Source organism: Galleria mellonella, unplaced genomic scaffold (assembly GCF_026898425.1).
Source record: "Galleria mellonella isolate WM207_F2 unplaced genomic scaffold, CSIRO_AGI_GalMel_v1 utg312, whole genome shotgun sequence".
NCBI lineage: Eukaryota > Metazoa > Arthropoda > Insecta > Lepidoptera > Pyralidae > Galleria > Galleria mellonella.
The window spans coordinates 645,403-664,590 of NW_026442074.1; the positions used below are offsets into that span (position 1 = coordinate 645,403).

Below are 19,188 nucleotides of genomic sequence, written 5' to 3' on the forward strand. Positions count from 1 at the left end.
TATTTCCTAATCGATACGACATAACCTTCAAGAAAAGAGTGTATTCTTTTTTAAAAGGCCATGCAATACCTCTGGCGTTGTGAGTGATCATGGGCAGCGGTAGTCACTCATAGGTGAGCCGAATACTCGTTAGTCCCCTGTATTATAACGAGAATAGAATGTGCTACCCCTATTTTTCCCCCGGGGGTATCGTAAGAAGCGAGTAAAGGAACTTAATAATCGAAGAATTGACAGCAACCTCTTAAAACATCACCAAAGTCTAAATGCGGTCGCAAACCCGCTATGCCAAGCATAAAATAAATCTATAATTAAACAATGACATGAATACTGTATTGATAATGATAATGTGTTTTTACTATCAAGCAATATTCCTTGAGTATATAAACAACTGTTATTTTACGAGAGGAATATTGAGTTTCGAGAATCCTAACAAGCATCACCTAGTTGCTACAAATGAGTTTTACGAACAAAGTCGTGGTGGTGACGGGCGCGGGCTCCGGTATCGGGGCGGCGGCCGCGCTGCAGTTCGCGGCGGAGGGCGCGCGCGTGGTGCTGGTGGACAGGGACGAGGCGCGGCTGCGGGACGTGCGCGCGCAGTGTCCGCGCCACGACCAAGAGCTGCTGCTGCTCGCCGCAGACATCGCCCGAGAAGACGAACCGCACAGGATCATTCAAGAAACTGTAAACAAGTTCGGGAAACTAGACGTGCTCGTTAACTGCGCTGCCATTTTTAGAGTAAACTCTGGTTTAGACGAGAATATTATGGAGACATACGATGAGGTAATGAATGTTAATTTGCGAGCACTCGTCCTATTAACAACGTTAGCAGCACCCCATCTGGTGGAGAGTAAAGGCAACATTGTCAATATATCGAGCGTTGCTGCAGTCATGGCTCTGGGTGCAGAGAACGCAGTGTACTCTATCTCCAAAGCCGGTGTGGAGCACTTTACGCGCGGTGCTGCCTTAGAGCTGGCCGCTTCTGGTGTAAGAGTGAATGCGGTCCGCCCCGGACCGGTGAGGACTCGCATCGCAGAGAACTGTGGTCGCGATATGAATTGTGATGATTGGAGTGATTTAACTAAAATCGGCAGAATATCAGAGCCCCAGGAAATCGCAGATACAATTTTGTTCCTGGCCAACGATAAAGCTAAAGGAATAACGGGATCAATATTTACAGTCGACAATGGAATGGTTTTTTAGTGAAACTGCTATTCCGTAGAACACTAATAAAGAATTTTAAATATTGCCAATAAATCCTATTCGTCATACTATAATTGTAATAGTTTGCAGAGATATTTGGATGGATCTTAATAAAATGTACTAATTTTGCAAAAAAAAATTTGTTATTTTTATGACGTTATCGTAAACCTTCGACGTTTCAAGTATTTAAGCAAACAATTCAGTACTAAAACGCATATGAACAATAATGGACAATCATTACACTAACAGGATTCATGAAGGGAGTTTTTAGTAATTGCCAGGAGGGATTGTTAGTAATGGGAAATATCAGTCCCATTGTTGACGGTGCTCCGTCAGCGTACGCCGATAGCGCGAGCGAGGTTATCATTCCATTATCATCCATTTCAGAAACAAAATATTAAAATAGCATTAATATAATTATATTACGTAAGTAGTGACGTAATGCAGTAACTTAAAGACAATCGTGCTCACTATAAGGTCCGGACTGGTGGTGGCATGCTGGTTTTTTTTTTATATTTATAATGAAATAATAACCTTGCCTGCGCTAACGGATTACGCTGGAGGGAAAGGGATTGTTAGTAATGGAGACTGAGAATCCCATAGCTAGCAATATACCCAACCAGGTCGACCGCCCCGCGGTTTTCCCTGGAAACTATTATGGTTAATTCCTGATGAATTCATCATGATGGGCTACCTGGCCTGTTTTCATTCTCATCTATCACTCTTCACTGGTGCCCCGCCAGCGAACTCCGTTAGCGCAGGTGGGGTTACCATACCATTTTCACCTGTAAAAAAAACGGGTAACCCTGGCGTGGTACCAGTGATAAATGATAACTGAGGATGAAGTAGGTCAGTTAGCCCATCATGACTCAGTTACCATATCGTGACGAATTCCACGAGAATTAATCACGATGGTTTCCAGGGGAAACCGCGTGGAGATCGACCTGATAGGGTATATTGCTAGCAATAGGACTATTTTTACCCCATTACTAACAATCCTTTCCCCCCAACGATATGCTGGGCAGGGTTGTTGGACTTCCAACAATGTGGTCGAGTACTATGATCATCCTAAAAAATGAATGAGTTTTACTGATCTGCTGATTTTTACTGGTCTGCTGGTGTTTACTGTTAATGACTGATTATGAAATTTTATTCTAAATCTAAATGTAATCTAAATATCTAATCTGAATATGTATAAATAAAACTTAATGCTAATTGAAGTCATTGTACCCATAAAAATAATAAAAAAAAAGTATCTTGTAGTTTTTTTCAATTTAACAATTTATCTTGTAATATTTTTTTAAGCACCTGTTGCGTTTCTTGTGGATTTTTCACTCCCGTCTATTGAGGGATCGTCCTACACTGCGTTTGCCTGTACGTTACTGTCATTCGAGAATTTTTCTTGCCCATGGTTGTCAGTTCTTCGAGCTATATTCACCAACTCATTGCCACTTCAGCTTTCTTATCCTTCAGAATTGGAGAATTCAAAAGAGTTCAATGTGAATATTGAATTGGCTGTATGGTCCTGGCATAGAAACGACCACCCCTTCCTTTCCAGTGGATGTTATACTAAGCAGCGAATAAACGTGGCAACTGCTGGCAAAACTCCCCCTATGGGGAAGGCTTATGTTCAGCAGTGGACAGTTAACGGCTGAAATGATGTTGACTCTGGTGAAGATAGTATTTATGGCAAAAAAACATTAATTCTACCCGAGTTATAAAGATTATTATTATAAATTTCATTATTATAAAAAAAGTTAGAACTTACCAAACTACATTACATACTGCATCGGAATAGGTATGATTACACAGTACAAGTATCTTTTCTGTAATCCAGGTATTATTTAAATATAGTACTGTATTAAAATTATGATAAAAATGACTTTATCAAGTGTCATTCCTCGAGTATATAAATAACCGTTACTTTATCAGAGAAATATTGAACTTCGAGTATTCACATAAGCATCACCTAGTTGCTACAAATGAGTTTTACGAACAAAGTCGTGGTGGTGACGGGCGCTGGCTCCGGTATCGGGGCGGCGGCCGCGCTGCAGTTCGCGGCGGAGGGCGCGCGCGTGGTGCTGGTGGACAGGGACGAGGCGCGGCTGCGGGACGTGCGCGCGCAGTGTCCGCGCCACGACCAAGAGCTGCTGCTGCTCGCCGCAGACATCGCCCGAGAAGACGAACCGCACAGGATCATTCAAGAAACTGTAAACAAGTTCGGGAAACTAGACGTGCTCGTTAACTGCGCTGCCATTTTTAGAGTAAACTCTGGTTTAGACGAGAATATTATGGAGACATACGATGAGGTAATGAATGTTAATTTGCGAGCACTCGTCCTATTAACAACGTTAGCAGCACCCCATCTGGTGGAGAGTAAAGGCAACATTGTCAATATATCGAGCGTTGCTGCAGTCATGGCTCTGGGTGCAGAGAACGCAGTGTACTCTATCTCCAAAGCCGGTGTGGAGCACTTTACGCGCGGTGCTGCCTTAGAGCTGGCCGCTTCTGGTGTAAGAGTGAATGCGGTCCGCCCCGGACCGGTGAGGACTCGCATCGCAGAGAACTGTGGTCGCGATATGAATTGTGATGATTGGAGTGATTTAACTAAAATCGGCAGAATATCAGAGCCCCAGGAAATCGCAGATACAATTTTGTTCCTGGCCAACGATAAAGCTAAAGGAATAACGGGATCAATATTTACAGTCGACAATGGAATGGTTTTTTAGTGAAACTGCTATTCCGTAGAACACTAATAAAGAATTTTAAATATTGCCAATAAATCCTATTCGTCATACTATAATTGTAATAGTTTGCAGAGATATTTGGATGGATCTTAATAAAATGTACTAATTTTGCAAAAAAAAATTTGTTATTTTTATGACGTTATCGTAAACCTTCGACGTTTCAAGTATTTAAGCAAACAATTCAGTACTAAAACGCATATGAACAATAATGGACAATCATTACACTAACAGGATTCATGAAGGGAGTTTTTAGTAATTGCCAGGAGGGATTGTTAGTAATGGGAAATATCAGTCCCATTGTTGACGGTGCTCCGTCAGCGTACGCCGATAGCGCGAGCGAGGTTATCATTCCATTATCATCCATTTCAGAAACAAAATATTAAAATAGCATTAATATAATTATATTACGTAAGTAGTGACGTAATGCAGTAACTTAAAGACAATCGTGCTCACTATAAGGTCCGGACTGGTGGTGGCATGCTGGTTTTTTTTTTATATTTATAATGAAATAATAACCTTGCCTGCGCTAACGGATTACGCTGGAGGGAAAGGGATTGTTAGTAATGGAGACTGAGAATCCCATAGCTAGCAATATACCCAACCAGGTCGACCGCCCCGCGGTTTTCCCTGGAAACTATTATGGTTAATTCCTGATGAATTCATCATGATGGGCTACCTGGCCTGTTTTCATTCTCATCTATCACTCTTCACTGGTGCCCCGCCAGCGAACTCCGTTAGCGCAGGTGGGGTTACCATACCATTTTCACCTGTAAAAAAAACGGGTAACCCTGGCGTGGTACCAGTGATAAATGATAACTGAGGATGAAGTAGGTCAGTTAGCCCATCATGACTCAGTTACCATATCGTGACGAATTCCACGAGAATTAATCACGATGGTTTCCAGGGGAAACCGCGTGGAGATCGACCTGATAGGGTATATTGCTAGCAATAGGACTATTTTTACCCCATTACTAACAATCCTTTCCCCCCAACGATATGCTGGGCAGGGTTGTTGGACTTCCAACAATGTGGTCGAGTACTATGATCATCCTAAAAAATGAATGAGTTTTACTGATCTGCTGATTTTTACTGGTCTGCTGGTGTTTACTGTTAATGACTGATTATGAAATTTTATTCTAAATCTAAATGTAATCTAAATATCTAATCTGAATATGTATAAATAAAACTTAATGCTAATTGAAGTCATTGTACCCATAAAAATAATAAAAAAAAAGTATCTTGTAGTTTTTTTCAATTTAACAATTTATCTTGTAATATTTTTTTAAGCACCTGTTGCGTTTCTTGTGGATTTTTCACTCCCGTCTATTGAGGGATCGTCCTACACTGCGTTTGCCTGTACGTTACTGTCATTCGAGAATTTTTCTTGCCCATGGTTGTCAGTTCTTCGAGCTATATTCACCAACTCATTGCCACTTCAGCTTTCTTATCCTTCAGAATTGGAGAATTCAAAAGAGTTCAATGTGAATATTGAATTGGCTGTATGGTCCTGGCATAGAAACGACCACCCCTTCCTTTCCAGTGGATGTTATACTAAGCAGCGAATAAACGTGGCAACTGCTGGCAAAACTCCCCCTATGGGGAAGGCTTATGTTCAGCAGTGGACAGTTAACGGCTGAAATGATGTTGACTCTGGTGAAGATAGTATTTATGGCAAAAAAACATTAATTCTACCCGAGTTATAAAGATTATTATTATAAATTTCATTATTATAAAAAAAAGTTAGAACTTACCAAACTACATTACATACTGCATCGGAATAGGTATGATTACACAGTACAAGTATCTTTTCTGTAATCCAGGTATTATTTAAATATAGTACTGTATTAAAATTATGATAAAAATAACTTTATCAAGTGTCATTCCTCGAGTATATAAATAACCGTTACTTTATCAGAGAAATATTGAACTTCGAGTATTCACATAAGCATCACCTAGTTGCTACAAATGAGTTTTACGAACAAAGTCGTGGTGGTGACGGGCGCGGGCTCCGGTATCGGGGCGGCGGCCGCGCTGCAGTTCGCGGCGGAGGGCGCGCGCGTGGTGCTGGTGGACAGGGACGAGGCGCGGCTGCGGGACGTGCGCGCGCAGTGTCCGCGCCACGACCAAGAGCTGCTGCTGCTCGCCGCAGACATCGCCCGAGAAGACGAAGCGCACAGGATCATTCAAGAAACTGTAAACAAGTTCGGGAAACTAGACGTGCTCGTTAACTGCGCTGGCATATTCAGAATGGGCTCTGTTTTAGAAGGAAGTATAATGAAGACTTTCGATGAGGTAATGAATGTGAATTTACGAGCACTCATCCTGTTAACAACGTTAGCGACACCCCATCTGGTGGAGAGTAAAGGCAACATTGTCAATATATCGAGCGTTGCTGCAGTCATGGCTCTGGGTGCAGAGAACGCAGTGTACTCTATCTCCAAAGCCGGTGTGGAGCACTTTACGCGCGGTGCTGCCTTAGAGCTGGGGGCTTCTGGTGTGAGAGTGAATGCAGTCCGCCCCGGACCGGTGAGAACCCGCATCCTTGAAAATAGTGGTACTAAGATAACTTGCGATGATTGGACCCCTTTAACTAAAATTGGCAGGATCTCGGAACCCCAGGAAATCGCTGACGTGATTTTGTATTTGGCCAACGACAACGCTAAAGGTATTACGGGATCAATATTTACAGTTGACAATGGAATTGTTTTTCACTAAAATTTTTATTGTATAAAAAATTAAATAAAGTATTAATTACTTTAATTATTCACTACATTATTTTATTTTTATTTTGTGACCAACAGAGATCAAAAATCATTTTCGTCATTGTCACCCTTATGCCTTACCTCAATTATTTGGGATAAGCGTAATATGTTTTCTTCTTCCAATCAACTATTTACAACAATTTCCGAATCCACTTCCTTCCTAGCCATACCATATAATCCATCTTTTAAGGTCTTCCTCTAACCTTATAGTCATCCATAGTCACACATAATACTTTTTTCAAAATATTCGGATCATCTCTATGCATCACATATCAATACAACAACTGTTACTTTTTATCTATTATATCACTGATGCTTCTTTTAAACAGACTTATTTTTTTAATTTTATCCATCCTTGTCATACTATACATCCATTTTAATCACATTACTCCTCTCCATCCAAAGGTTGCCTGGAAAAGATCGCTCTTAGCGATAAGGCCGCCCATTGTTTTCTCAGTGTAATATTTTCTTGTAATTACTTGTATTTATAACAAGTTTACTATTGTAATCTTATGGAGGTAACAATAAAGAACTATCTAACTATCTCAGCTAGTCAGGTTCTATCGTCCATCTCCTTTGCTGTCCAATACTCTAATCCTGATCGGCCTGATCCTCGTTGCCGTTACCTGTTACCTTTTCATCCAGCCTGCGTTAATTTGGTGCTTTACTATTTCTCAATCTAATATTTTTATACCAATACTATAGTATTGGTATAAAAATATATGTAGCTATTTAAACCGAGTTCAGTAAAATTAATTATAATATATTGGCATAGTAATCTCGTCAAGCCATATGGCTATAGATTTAAAAACACCACCGAAATAATGAGTCAAATGTTCAATTTTGGCTCTGCTGTGTTTCAAGTCGATATTTTTATTTATCTAGCTAAAATTATACTTACGAAATTTTCGGAAGCTTAAATAATTATATTTCAACTGTAGATTACGTTTAAATGTTTGGTATACAAAGAACACACTGGATATTCTTTATCTTTATAACATGGATTTGAGTTAACAATATATCACTAAATTTAACATAAGCAATATACTCTCTTTGCACTATGAACTTGCTAATCAGAATATCTAATCTTTAATACTTTTATTAATTTATGGATGAAGATTAATTGGTACATCCTGCTAAAGAATAATAAATCAGGACATGAAGTCAGATCATTTGTCTTATGGTGACGAATTCGTCCATAATTTATTACAATGGTTTCCAAAAGGTTTTGTTAGGATCTGAGAATAAGATCAACTAAAATATTTTTCTAAGAATCCAAAGCAGTAACTTGTCAAGCTGATTAAAAAGTCTTGTAATAAAAATATCCTCTTGTAATCTGTTTAAATTAAAATAAAATTTATTTATTATCAGATAATAGGATCCATTTTGTTAGTAACAGACTTGAAATTGTTAGTAAACAAGGTTAGAAGTTAGTAGACCATATGTTATGTATGGTACACCTGAGTCATTCTGTCAGGACAGAAAAGAATCAGAAAATTGTTACTTTGTCTTTTAATCATCTTTCTGACGAAATGTCCTATAGTTTTATGTCCATAGACATATTCAGCCATAATTTTAAGGATAGTGTTGTCACTTCTCCGTATTCTTCTCACTATGGGCGATGATGATAGCGTGGAAACCATCAATCAGTGCTTGAGCGAACATTTCTGAGACGCTACAAAAGGGGGCAAATCCCAATAACATCCTGAAAACGTTATTGTATAGGACACATAGAGACTCTGACAATATGTCTTAAAAAGTGTAATTTTCAGCTGCTACAAACATCGAGCCTTACACATTAACTTGAATTATTCCCTACGCTCCCTTTCTATATTAATATCATTTTTAAAGTCGTCGGTAAGAAATGTATATGCTCGCTTGAGTAAAACTTCATTAAGAAGAATTAGCGGAATACGATTTGAATACATACCGGCGATCTTAAAGACCATGTATTCACTTCTGACCATTGTAACTGAAGCCATGAGACGCGGCATAATTCTCACATTCGGCTAAGAGCTATCCGATAGCATTTACGGTCGGACCCAGGAACACCATGTCGTCCGCATAACTGATGTTATTTACACAGCCACCGCCAAGTCGATAGCTGCCTGCTGGTGAGCCCGACTATAAGGTCATTTGCTTACAGGTTGAAAAGTTTTGGAAATGGTTGAAGAGGTTTTTTTTTTCTTGATGGAAGTTTTTTTTTAAGTTAATTATTTGCATATACAAACCTGATAATTAAATCAGTTTTTTAATTATATAATAATTGCTTATGTAGTTTTCTTTTTATGGAACTTACAATTATATAGAAGTTAACAATTCACCAGATAGTTATGAAATATTTTTATTATTTTTGTGAATTGGTGTCTAAAATGTCTTTGAAATTTATTTAAATTTCTGCATCTTGTATTTTCAAATCAGAGTGTGTCGCTTAAAAAAGAAATCGTTAATAGCCCTTTGCTAGCGATGGTTGCCAGGTCAATCTCTACGTAATCCCCCATGAATACCAATATAAGCGACAATAACAAACGTCCGATCATCGTCACAACATTTCACATCTTTAATATTGAGCATGACTATAGCTAGGGGGGGGGGGGAGGGTTAGGAGTCGTTGAATGACGATACCCTACCTTAAAAGGCCTAATGCCCTATCTTAAAATGAAAGGATCCAAGAAAATTAGATTCGCTTTTTGAAAGTCAATTATGGAATGTGCCCTACCAAAAAGTACTTTTGACCTACCTTAAACTTGGGTCTAGCTACGGTCCTGTATGGAATAGTATGTTAATAATTTAATAATAATAATAGTCAAATAATATTTATTGTGATATACTACATTTTAAAATATTTGATTGACATCCTAAAATGTCAACAAATGTTAAAGACTACAAATCTAAAATACGAGTTACTAATATTTTATATCTAATATATTATGATTATGCATATGATTTGCCACATACTTAAAATAACTTTAAGCTGTGATTTGTGTACAAAAAAAAATAATACACGAAGCTGGATTTCTAATAACTCTGTCTAAAACAAATGTTGAAAGTATTGTAGGCTTTTCAGGTGCATTATTAATTATTTATTGTGCAACATTATATTCTAAAAGACCTCCATTATCAGTAACAAAATCCGAGCCTGTAATGCCTTTTGCCTTGTCACTTGCTAAGAAAAGTACAACTTCAGCAACTTCTTCAGGTTCAGAGTACCTTTTAAGAGGTACGATGGATCCCATATTATCCCAAGATACACCAGTCATGCCGGCGTTATCCAAAAAGTCCGTTTTTACCGGACCCGGGCTGACTTCATTCACTCTTACACCCATAGATGCTAATTCCAGAGCAACGCCACGAGTGAAATGATCTAATGCCGCTTTGGAAATGCCATATGACAGATAGTTTCTCGATAAAGGCTTCTTTCCTGCAATGCTGGATATGTTCACAATATTACCCTTAGTTTGAATCAAATGAGGCACAGTTAACGTGGTGAGAAGATAAACTGCACGCACATTTACTGCCATTACCTCGTCGTATACTTTTAATGCCGAATCGCTTAGAGTGCCACCAAAAAGTCCTATTCCAGCGTTGTTGACCACAACATCTATTTTTCCAAAATTTTCAATAGTTTCATCGACAATTCTCTTGACATCGTCATCGTTAGCGACATCGGCTTTAACGACGAGCGGCGTGTGCCCATTACTGGCGCACTGCTCGGCGACGGTGCTCAGCTTGCTCTCGTTCCTGCCCACCATCACCACGTGGGCACCTTCTTTGGCGAACAGCACTGCTGTGGCGGCTCCAATGCCGGAACTGGCGCCTGTTACTATCACCACCTTATTGCTGAAACTCATAATGAGTCCGATTCTCTTAAATAATATTCAAGAACTGTCACTCATTTAGCATTATACCTGAAGTTATGAGTATATATATAGTAGCTACGAACTTAATATGTAATTTTGTATAATTGGAAACAAAAGTTTGTCCTATCCTCATTATTATATATACAATGCTGTCCACTTAAGTACATTTATTCTCAACGGTTTACAAATTATTTCATACTATTATTATATTAATAATTACAAAATGTATTATTGTTTGGTTAAAGTTTGTTTTGTATAACGTAATCTTAAAACAAGTTAACGTCCCTCTTAAAACATCACCAAAACCTAACTGCGTTTGCCAATCCGTCTGACAAGTGTGGCAAGTACTGGCAAAACCACTTTCCATCAGATGGGCCACTTTCCATCGATCACCCTTCACTGGTGCCCCGCCAGCGTATCCCGTTAGCGCAGGCGGGGTTACCATTCCATTTTCATCCAATAAAAAAAATACACTTAGAATTCAGCAATTACCACGTGGAGGTCGACCTGACAGGGTATATTGCTAGCAATGGGATTGGTACTCCACATCACTAACAATCCTCCCCCCCCCCAACGTATACTACGTTGATTGTATGTTATTATTAAATTAAAATTTATTATATTTTATTATTATTATTAAATTATAATATATAATTAATTATTTATTAATTAAATTAATAATTTATTAAAATACATAATTCTATTATTATTAAATTATAAAACTCCATTATCAACTATTTAAAAAAGTCACAGGACTCAAAATGTGTTCGAATTTTCTACAAGACAGTCCCACTCCGTTGGCCTATAGGCTACAGGCTCATTAATATTATATCGTAGTTCAATACAGATCAAATATTAAATCAGCCTTGTTATGGAGCCCTGCATTATATATTACAGCGCATGCGTGGCGCCACCTATAATTAATTTTCACAAAACGCTCTTATTAAATATATTTCTGTAAAAAAAAAATTAATAATTTCACTTTTTTATATCAAATTAAATTGTAAAATTACAGGGTACGCAGACGTAACACCATGGTTCTCAGTACTGGCAACGCACGAAATGCGTAATGGACGTCACGTATATACTGTAATGCCGTGTATAGGCGTCGGTTACCACTTTCTATCGAATGGGTCGTTAGCTCGTTTAAGCTAAGTCTCGTAAAAAATATATCACAAGAATTGGAAGGAACGACAGGGTTCTTTTATGGTAAATGATTTTTTTTAATGGGTGATAATGGAATGGCAACCCCGCCTGCGCTATTGGTATACACCGGCGGGGCACCAGTGCAGGATGACAGGTAAGAATGAAGCAGGTCACTTAGCCCATCCTGACAAATTCAACAACGAATCAATCATGATGGTTTCCAGGGGAAACCGCGTGGAGGTCGACCTAATAGGGTTTATTGTTAGTAATGAGGTTGCTAATCCCCATTACTAACAATCCCTTCTCCCCCCTATGGTGAATGATTACAATCTGTGAATACCTGCAATGACAGGGGTATCATACGTAACATAGCATTACCGACCTTGTACAAATGAATATAGAGCATATTTTTATGTGCTTCAAATTAATCAGCGGGCTATGGAGAGCGCTTTTTTTTATAGGTGAAAATGGTATGGTAACCCCGCCTGCGCTAACGGGATACGCTGGCGGAGCACCAGTGAAGGGTGATAGATGAGAATGAAAACAGGCCCGATAGCCCATCATGATGAATTCATCAGGAATAAACCATGATAGTTTCCAGGGGGAATCGCGAGGAGTTCGACCTGGTTAGATATATTGCTAGCAATGGGATTCTCAGTCTCCATTACTAACAATCCCTTTCCCCCCCTATGGAAAGGGCTATGTTCGGAGTCACTTTGCGTGATAGAATCCGAAACGAGGATATCCGCAAAAGAACCAAAGTAACCGACATAGCCCGATGTATAAGCAAGCTGAAGTGTCAATGGGCTGGTCACGTAGCTCGAAGAACCGACAACCGATAGGGAGAAAGACTCTTTCATGGCAACTTGGTACGGGTAAATGCAGTGTAGAACGACTCCCCAATAGATGGAGTGACGACCTCAAATGCATTGCAGGGAGTCGGTGGATGCGGGTGGCTCAGGACCGTTCCTTATGGCAGTCTATGGGGAAAGCCTAAGTCCAGCAGTGGACAGATAACGGCTGAGATGCCGATGATAATTATTATTAATATATTTTATTTAAAATAAAGAACCTCATCCTGTAGTCTCCAGGGAGTACTCAGCTCAACTTTTCTTACTTTCTGATTCTTACTTAATGCCTCCTATAAAATTTACAAAAAGATGGTGGAAATAACGCCTCTAAATTAAATGTAAGCAAAGATACATAACGAACATCTAAGAACTATTTCCTTTTAAAACAATTCTAATCGTTACACCTTTTATAATATTATATCCTTAACTTTCTTCCACGCACAACCACTCTTCGAAATCAACTTCCAGCAGCAGTATTTCCGAACCGAAACGACAACATAACCTTCAAGAAAAGAGTATATTCCTTTTTAAAAGGCCGGCAGCACACCTGCAATGCCGTTGGTGTTGTTGGTGATCATGGGCGGCGGTAGTCACTTACCATCAGGTGAGCCGCATGCTCGTTTGCCACATAGGTGGCATATATTTATTTTTTTTTACAACATAGGTTGTAAAAAAATATATATATAAACAAAAGTGAGTTTGTTTGCTTATCTCTTAAATGTAGTGACACAGGTGGTGTTTCTTCTATGAGACCTCTTAAATTAATGTTTACATTGGCATATATTTAAAATGATATGTCATGCGAGTAATCTGGCATTTATTTATTTTTTTTTTTATTTGTTTACACTTTATTGCACCAAGTAAAAAGAGAAATAACAAATACAGTAAATATCAATAGAGAAATGATACAAAAGGCGGCCTTATCGCTAAGCAATCTCTTCCAGACAACCTTCGGGTAGAGGACATTGAGAAAAAGATAAAAGGTAGGTGGCGCACTATTATATAAATATTATCATATACAAACATATATACATACATACATACACATACATATATAATATATACACAATTAAATATATACATAACATACACATACTTAACAGCACACATACAACAGAAAAAAAATGACGAAGGAAAACGAAGAGAGAACACAGGAAAATAGTACTAAAATGAGAGGTAGTAAGATTTAACGGAAGTTTTGAAATTTGAAATTTATTTTTTATTTTCACCATATAAATTAAAATAACAAAGAAGTATACCAAAAACTGACTTGACTAGACCCAAAATCTACTGTTTACTGACGAAACGCTGTGCGATCTATAAACTGCATACTTCTTGAAATCTCAAATATCTGAAATGTATGTAGTATTTTTTTAATTTTATTAAGAGGGAAAACATAAAACTGACAATTATTCTTAGTAGCTACATATTTATATTAGTGTGAGCATTGCGTTTGAGCATCTTCCGCTAGATTAGTAAAATATTATATTTTTTGTCTTGCCACAATCGTCGACCGTTTGGCCACCCCTGATGTATAGCGTAATAATACATATAACGTTGCGTACACAACCAAATATGTATGTATATGTACATTCAGACATCGCTATGGGCCTCTAGTCCCAACTACTAACAATCCCTTCCTCCTTTAAGGACGGGACCAAGTGGATCGTGCCTACCCTAGAATTGTCTGTGCCCACCTGAGTTTGTAAAAAAAGCTTAGCATATATGTCTGAGAATAGACATGTGGCTTTTCTAAGGCGCCAGTACCCAGCTGGTAGCTAATTCTACATGCCTAAATTAATATTTCTTTACACGAATCTACAATCAAATCACTAGATTTACTAATGTAAAAGATAGGCAATTATCATTTGCAAAAAAACACATTCATGGATTATTGACAGCTACCAGGTACAGAGAAAATCTTAAAAAGCGCATTGTAATTTATGGGACAAAACTGGAAGTTTACGACCTTCGTCACACACACGTGCACGCGCGCCCACGCACACATGCACACACACGCACACGCACAGGCACAGTTACACACCTATGCATATATAAAGTTATTTTTTTATTTTATTTTAATTATTTATTTCACTCTTTATTGCACCATAAATAAAAATATACAATGACAAGTGAATAATTCAAATGAAATACAGTAACATAAATACAGATTGAAATATACACATAAAGTTACAAAAGGCGGTCTTATCGCTAGGGCAATCTCTTACAGACAACCTTTAGTTAAGGGAGAACAGATAGAAAAGGGCAGGTGGCGCCCTGTGTATTTTTATTATTAATTTAAATAATTTAATCACAATTGTCATCATTTGTTCGTTTTATTAATATCTTTTATTCATTTAATAGAATTTATTAATTTAAATTCATTTTAATGTTTCTCAAACACAAAGCATGGTATGGTTGCCTCTAAATATAACAACAGTTAAACGTAATCCACTTGTGTGGGGAGAAAACGATTGTTAATACTGAAGTGTAACTGACCCATTGCTAGCAACACATACACACTACCTCCATGCGTTACGAAATTATAATTTCTGTAAACCGCTGCATAAGCAGTGGCCTCAACACGTGTTGCAGGGGGGAAAGGGAGTGTTAGTAATAGAGACTGAGAATCCCATTGCTGGCAATATACTCAACCAGGTCGATCTCCTCGCGGTTCTCCCTGGAAACTATCATTATTAATTCCTGTTGAATTCATCATGATGGGCTAACTGGCCTGTTTTCATTCTCATCTATCACCCTTCACTGGTGCTCCGCCAGCGTTTCCCGTTAGCGCAGGCGGGGTTACCATACCATTTTCTTCATTCATCTCATCTCATCTCGTCTCGTCAAAAGCAACAGCCAAGGGGTGCCAAAAAAATTTGGTATATTTTTTGGCACCCCTTGGCTGTAGCTTTTTTATCTCACGCTGTTCCCCTTGGAAACCATTATGTTTCATTCTAGTGGATATTTGTCATGGTGGGCTAATTATCCTGCTTTCATCGTCAGCTATCATTCCTCACTGGTGCCCCGCCAGCGTATACCGATAGCGTAGTTACCATTCCATTATCACCCATGAAAAAATCCACTAGTGTATTATATTAAAATGCTTCACTGTATTTTGTGTTGGTGATTCTATAAATAAATATAAAATGCTATCAAATTAATATAATAATTACAGTTAAATTTATTAAATTAATCAATATTAATAATATTGCAAAAGAACTAAAGTAATACACATAGCCTGAAGGATAAGCAAGCTGAAGTAGCAATGGGCTTGTTACATAACTCAAAGAACCGACAACCGATGGGGGACATGAGCAGTACCATGGACATAACAGAGTATACTGTTTCGCCCATGATACCCCCCATGCGTTGCTATTCCTGAGGACTCATATGTAATTCCTCTGTACCCTGTAAATTCATAAAAATAATATTGCATTATTTTATTCTATTTTTGGTTTGTTTGGAGTCATTGTAGATAAAACGAACGAAAATTATATCTGAATTCACATACGAGTAATAATAACAATTTCCTTTATTAAATATATTTTACTTACACACAAATAAATAATATCGCGTTTAATTTACGTGGTTTAGACATTATACATACACATACATACATACATACATATATATATATATATATATATATATATATATATATATATATATATATATATATATATATATATATATATATATAACACATAATATCCGTGACTCACATTTTTTACACCTGGGCCCCTTTAAAAACCAGCGCCGCGACTTCGCTATGACGCGTCGTGACATATGCTGAGATGGGTCACATACTTTGACCACGTGTATACTGCAGAGACGGAAATACTTCTTGATTAGTAGCTTCTCAATCCGGTCGTATTTTTTTTTATACAACTTAGAATGGCAAACAAGACGGCCCACTTAATGGAAAGTGGTAACCGTCGCCTATAGACATGAACAGTACCATGGACATAACAGAGTATACTGTTTCGCCCATGATACCCCCCATGCGTTGCCATTCCTGAGGACTCGGATGTTATTCCTCTGTACCCTGTAAATTCACGCCATATCCCACCCTTCAAACCGAAACACAGCCATACAAACACAACTGCTTCACGGTAGAAACACGAATGGGACAGAGGTACCCAAGCAATCGACTTTTGTACAAAGTCTCCCTCTAGTTATGTTTGTTATCTCATAACTCCGTCAGTTGTGAAACGATTTGGAAAATTCTTTTTTAAACGGTTTTATTTAGCTTGACCTGTACGGTATTTATTTATTTGGGTCAAAATTAGAAATTGGAATTTAAGCACCTTCCCGTTGTCAGATTGATCTGAAATTTGGTACACACATTTAATTTAGATGACAATACAATATAATAAAATCAATAACATTATAAATCTAAGATGGCCGCCGATACAAAATGGCGGATTACATATTTTTCCTTAACCCCCGCAATATGGGTATCAAATGAAAGGGCTACACTAATAAAACACGATGATTATGTCAAAATTTAAAATTCAAGATGGACGCCGTTCCAATATGGCGGACTAGGTACATATTTTTCCACAACCACCACAATATGGGTATCAAATAATAGGACTACACTGAGACACCCAGACACTAGACACTCGGACACTAGACACTCAGACGCTAGACCCTCAGACTCTAGACACTCAGACACTCAGACCCTAGACACACAGACACTAGACACTCGGATACAAGACACTCAGACACTAGACACTCGGACACTAGACACTCAGACACTAGACACTCGACACTCGACACTCGACACTCGACACTCAGACACTAAACACCAGACACAAGACACTCAGACACTCGACACTCAGACACTCAGACACTAGACACTCAGACACTAGACACTCAGACACTAGACACTCAGACACTAGACACTAGACACTAGACACTCGACGACAGTCGACACTCGACACTCGACACTCAGATACTAAACACTAGACACTAGACACTCAGACATCCAGACACTAGACACTTAGACACTGGACACTCGGATACAAGACACTCAGACACTAGATTCTCAGACACTTGACACTCAGACACCCAGACGTTAGACACTCAGACACTAGACACTCGACACTCGACACTCAGACACTTAACACCAGACACTAGACACTCAGACACTCGACACTCGACGTCACTCGACACTTGACACTCGACACTCTACACTCGACACCCGACACTCGACACTTGACACTCGACACTCAGACACTAAACACCAGACACTAGACACTCAGACACTCGACACTCGACGTCACTCGACACTCGACACTCGACACTCGACACCCGACACTCGACACACGACACTCGACAATCAGACACTAAACACTAGACACTAGACACTAGACACTCAGACACTCGACACTCAGACACTAGACACTAGACACTCGACACTCGACACTCAAATACTAAACACTAGACACTAGACACTCCGACACTCGGATATAAGACACTCAGACACTAGACTCTCAGACACTTGACACTCAGACACCCAGACACTAGACACTCAGACACTAGACACTCGAAACTCGACACTCGACACTTGACACTCGACACTCGACACTCGACACTCGACACTTAGACACTCAGACACCCAGACACTAGACACTCAGACACTAGACACTCGGATACAAGACACTCAGACACTAGACTCTCAGACACTTGACACTCAGACACCCAGACGTTAGACACTCAGACACTAGACACTCGACACTCAACACTCGACACTTGACACTCGACACTCGACACTCGACACTCGACACTTAGACACTAGACACTCAGACACCCAGACACTCAGACACTAGACCCTCGGATACAAGACACTCAGACACTAGACTCTCAGACACTTGACACTCAGACACCCAGACACTAGACACTCTGACACTAGACACTCGACACTCGATACTCGACACTCGACACTCGACACTTGACACTCGACACTCGACACTCGACACTCGACACTCGACACTCGACACTCAGACACTCAGACACTAGACACTCGACACTCAGACACTCGACACTAGACACTCAGACACTCAGACACTCAGACACTCAGACACTAGACACTCAGACACTAGACACTAGACACTAGACACTCGACACTCGACACTCGACACTAGACAGTCGACACTCGACACTCGACACTCAGACACTAAACACTAGACACTAGACACTAGACACTCGACACTCAGACACTAGACACTCGACACTCGACACTCAGATACTAAACACTAGACACTCAGACACTGGACACTCGGATACAAGACACTCAGACACTAGACTCTCAGACACTTGACACTCAGACACCTTTTTGGCCTCAGTTCCGTCGAACCCAAATGTACGAAACAGATATATCATCAGTTTTAATTGACTTTGGCACAGACGGCATGCACGTTATTTACCCTAAAGCCATACAGTTTCCAGCAAAATTCAATTATGGTACGGCTGAAAAAAGGATGTTGCCCTTAGTTTTGTCATGAGCATTCACCGTCCATAAAATGCAGGGCAGCACCGTCGACCATGCAGTAGTATATTTGGGCTCAAAATGGTTTGAGGAAGGACAAGCATACGTGGCTCTAAGTCGAGTCAA

At 39.1% G+C, this 19,188-nt stretch overlaps 4 protein-coding genes across 4 annotated transcripts; 3 read left to right on the top strand and 1 right to left on the bottom strand.

Moving 5' to 3' along the window:
• The first annotated feature begins 422 nt into the window (after nucleotides 1-422).
• LOC113516342 (3-oxoacyl-[acyl-carrier-protein] reductase FabG-like) lies at nucleotides 423-2,895 on the top strand. The gene has a single exon (XM_026900761.3). It carries the CDS (start codon nucleotides 454-456, stop codon nucleotides 1,198-1,200), a length of 747 nt encoding a protein of 248 aa, XP_026756562.2. The 5' UTR covers nucleotides 423-453; the 3' UTR covers nucleotides 1,201-2,895.
• Nucleotides 2,896-3,182: 287 nt separating this feature from the next.
• LOC128200918 (3-oxoacyl-[acyl-carrier-protein] reductase FabG-like) lies at nucleotides 3,183-3,929 on the top strand. The gene has a single exon (XM_052895873.1). The coding sequence runs from the start codon at nucleotides 3,183-3,185 to the stop codon at nucleotides 3,927-3,929; it is 747 nt and encodes a 248-aa protein (XP_052751833.1).
• A 1,850-nt stretch (nucleotides 3,930-5,779) lies between these two features.
• On the top strand, nucleotides 5,780-6,717 carry LOC113516330 (3-oxoacyl-[acyl-carrier-protein] reductase FabG-like). Its single transcript, XM_052896009.1, has one exon. The coding sequence runs from the start codon at nucleotides 5,913-5,915 to the stop codon at nucleotides 6,660-6,662; it is 750 nt and encodes a 249-aa protein (XP_052751969.1). The 5' UTR covers nucleotides 5,780-5,912; the 3' UTR covers nucleotides 6,663-6,717.
• Nucleotides 6,718-9,495: 2,778 nt separating this feature from the next.
• Nucleotides 9,496-10,616, bottom strand: LOC113516329 (uncharacterized oxidoreductase YxbG-like). Its single transcript, XM_026900745.3, has one exon. It carries the CDS (start codon nucleotides 10,558-10,560, stop codon nucleotides 9,793-9,795), a length of 768 nt encoding a protein of 255 aa, XP_026756546.1. The 5' UTR covers nucleotides 10,561-10,616; the 3' UTR covers nucleotides 9,496-9,792.
• Between the last annotated feature and the right edge of the window lie 8,572 nt (nucleotides 10,617-19,188).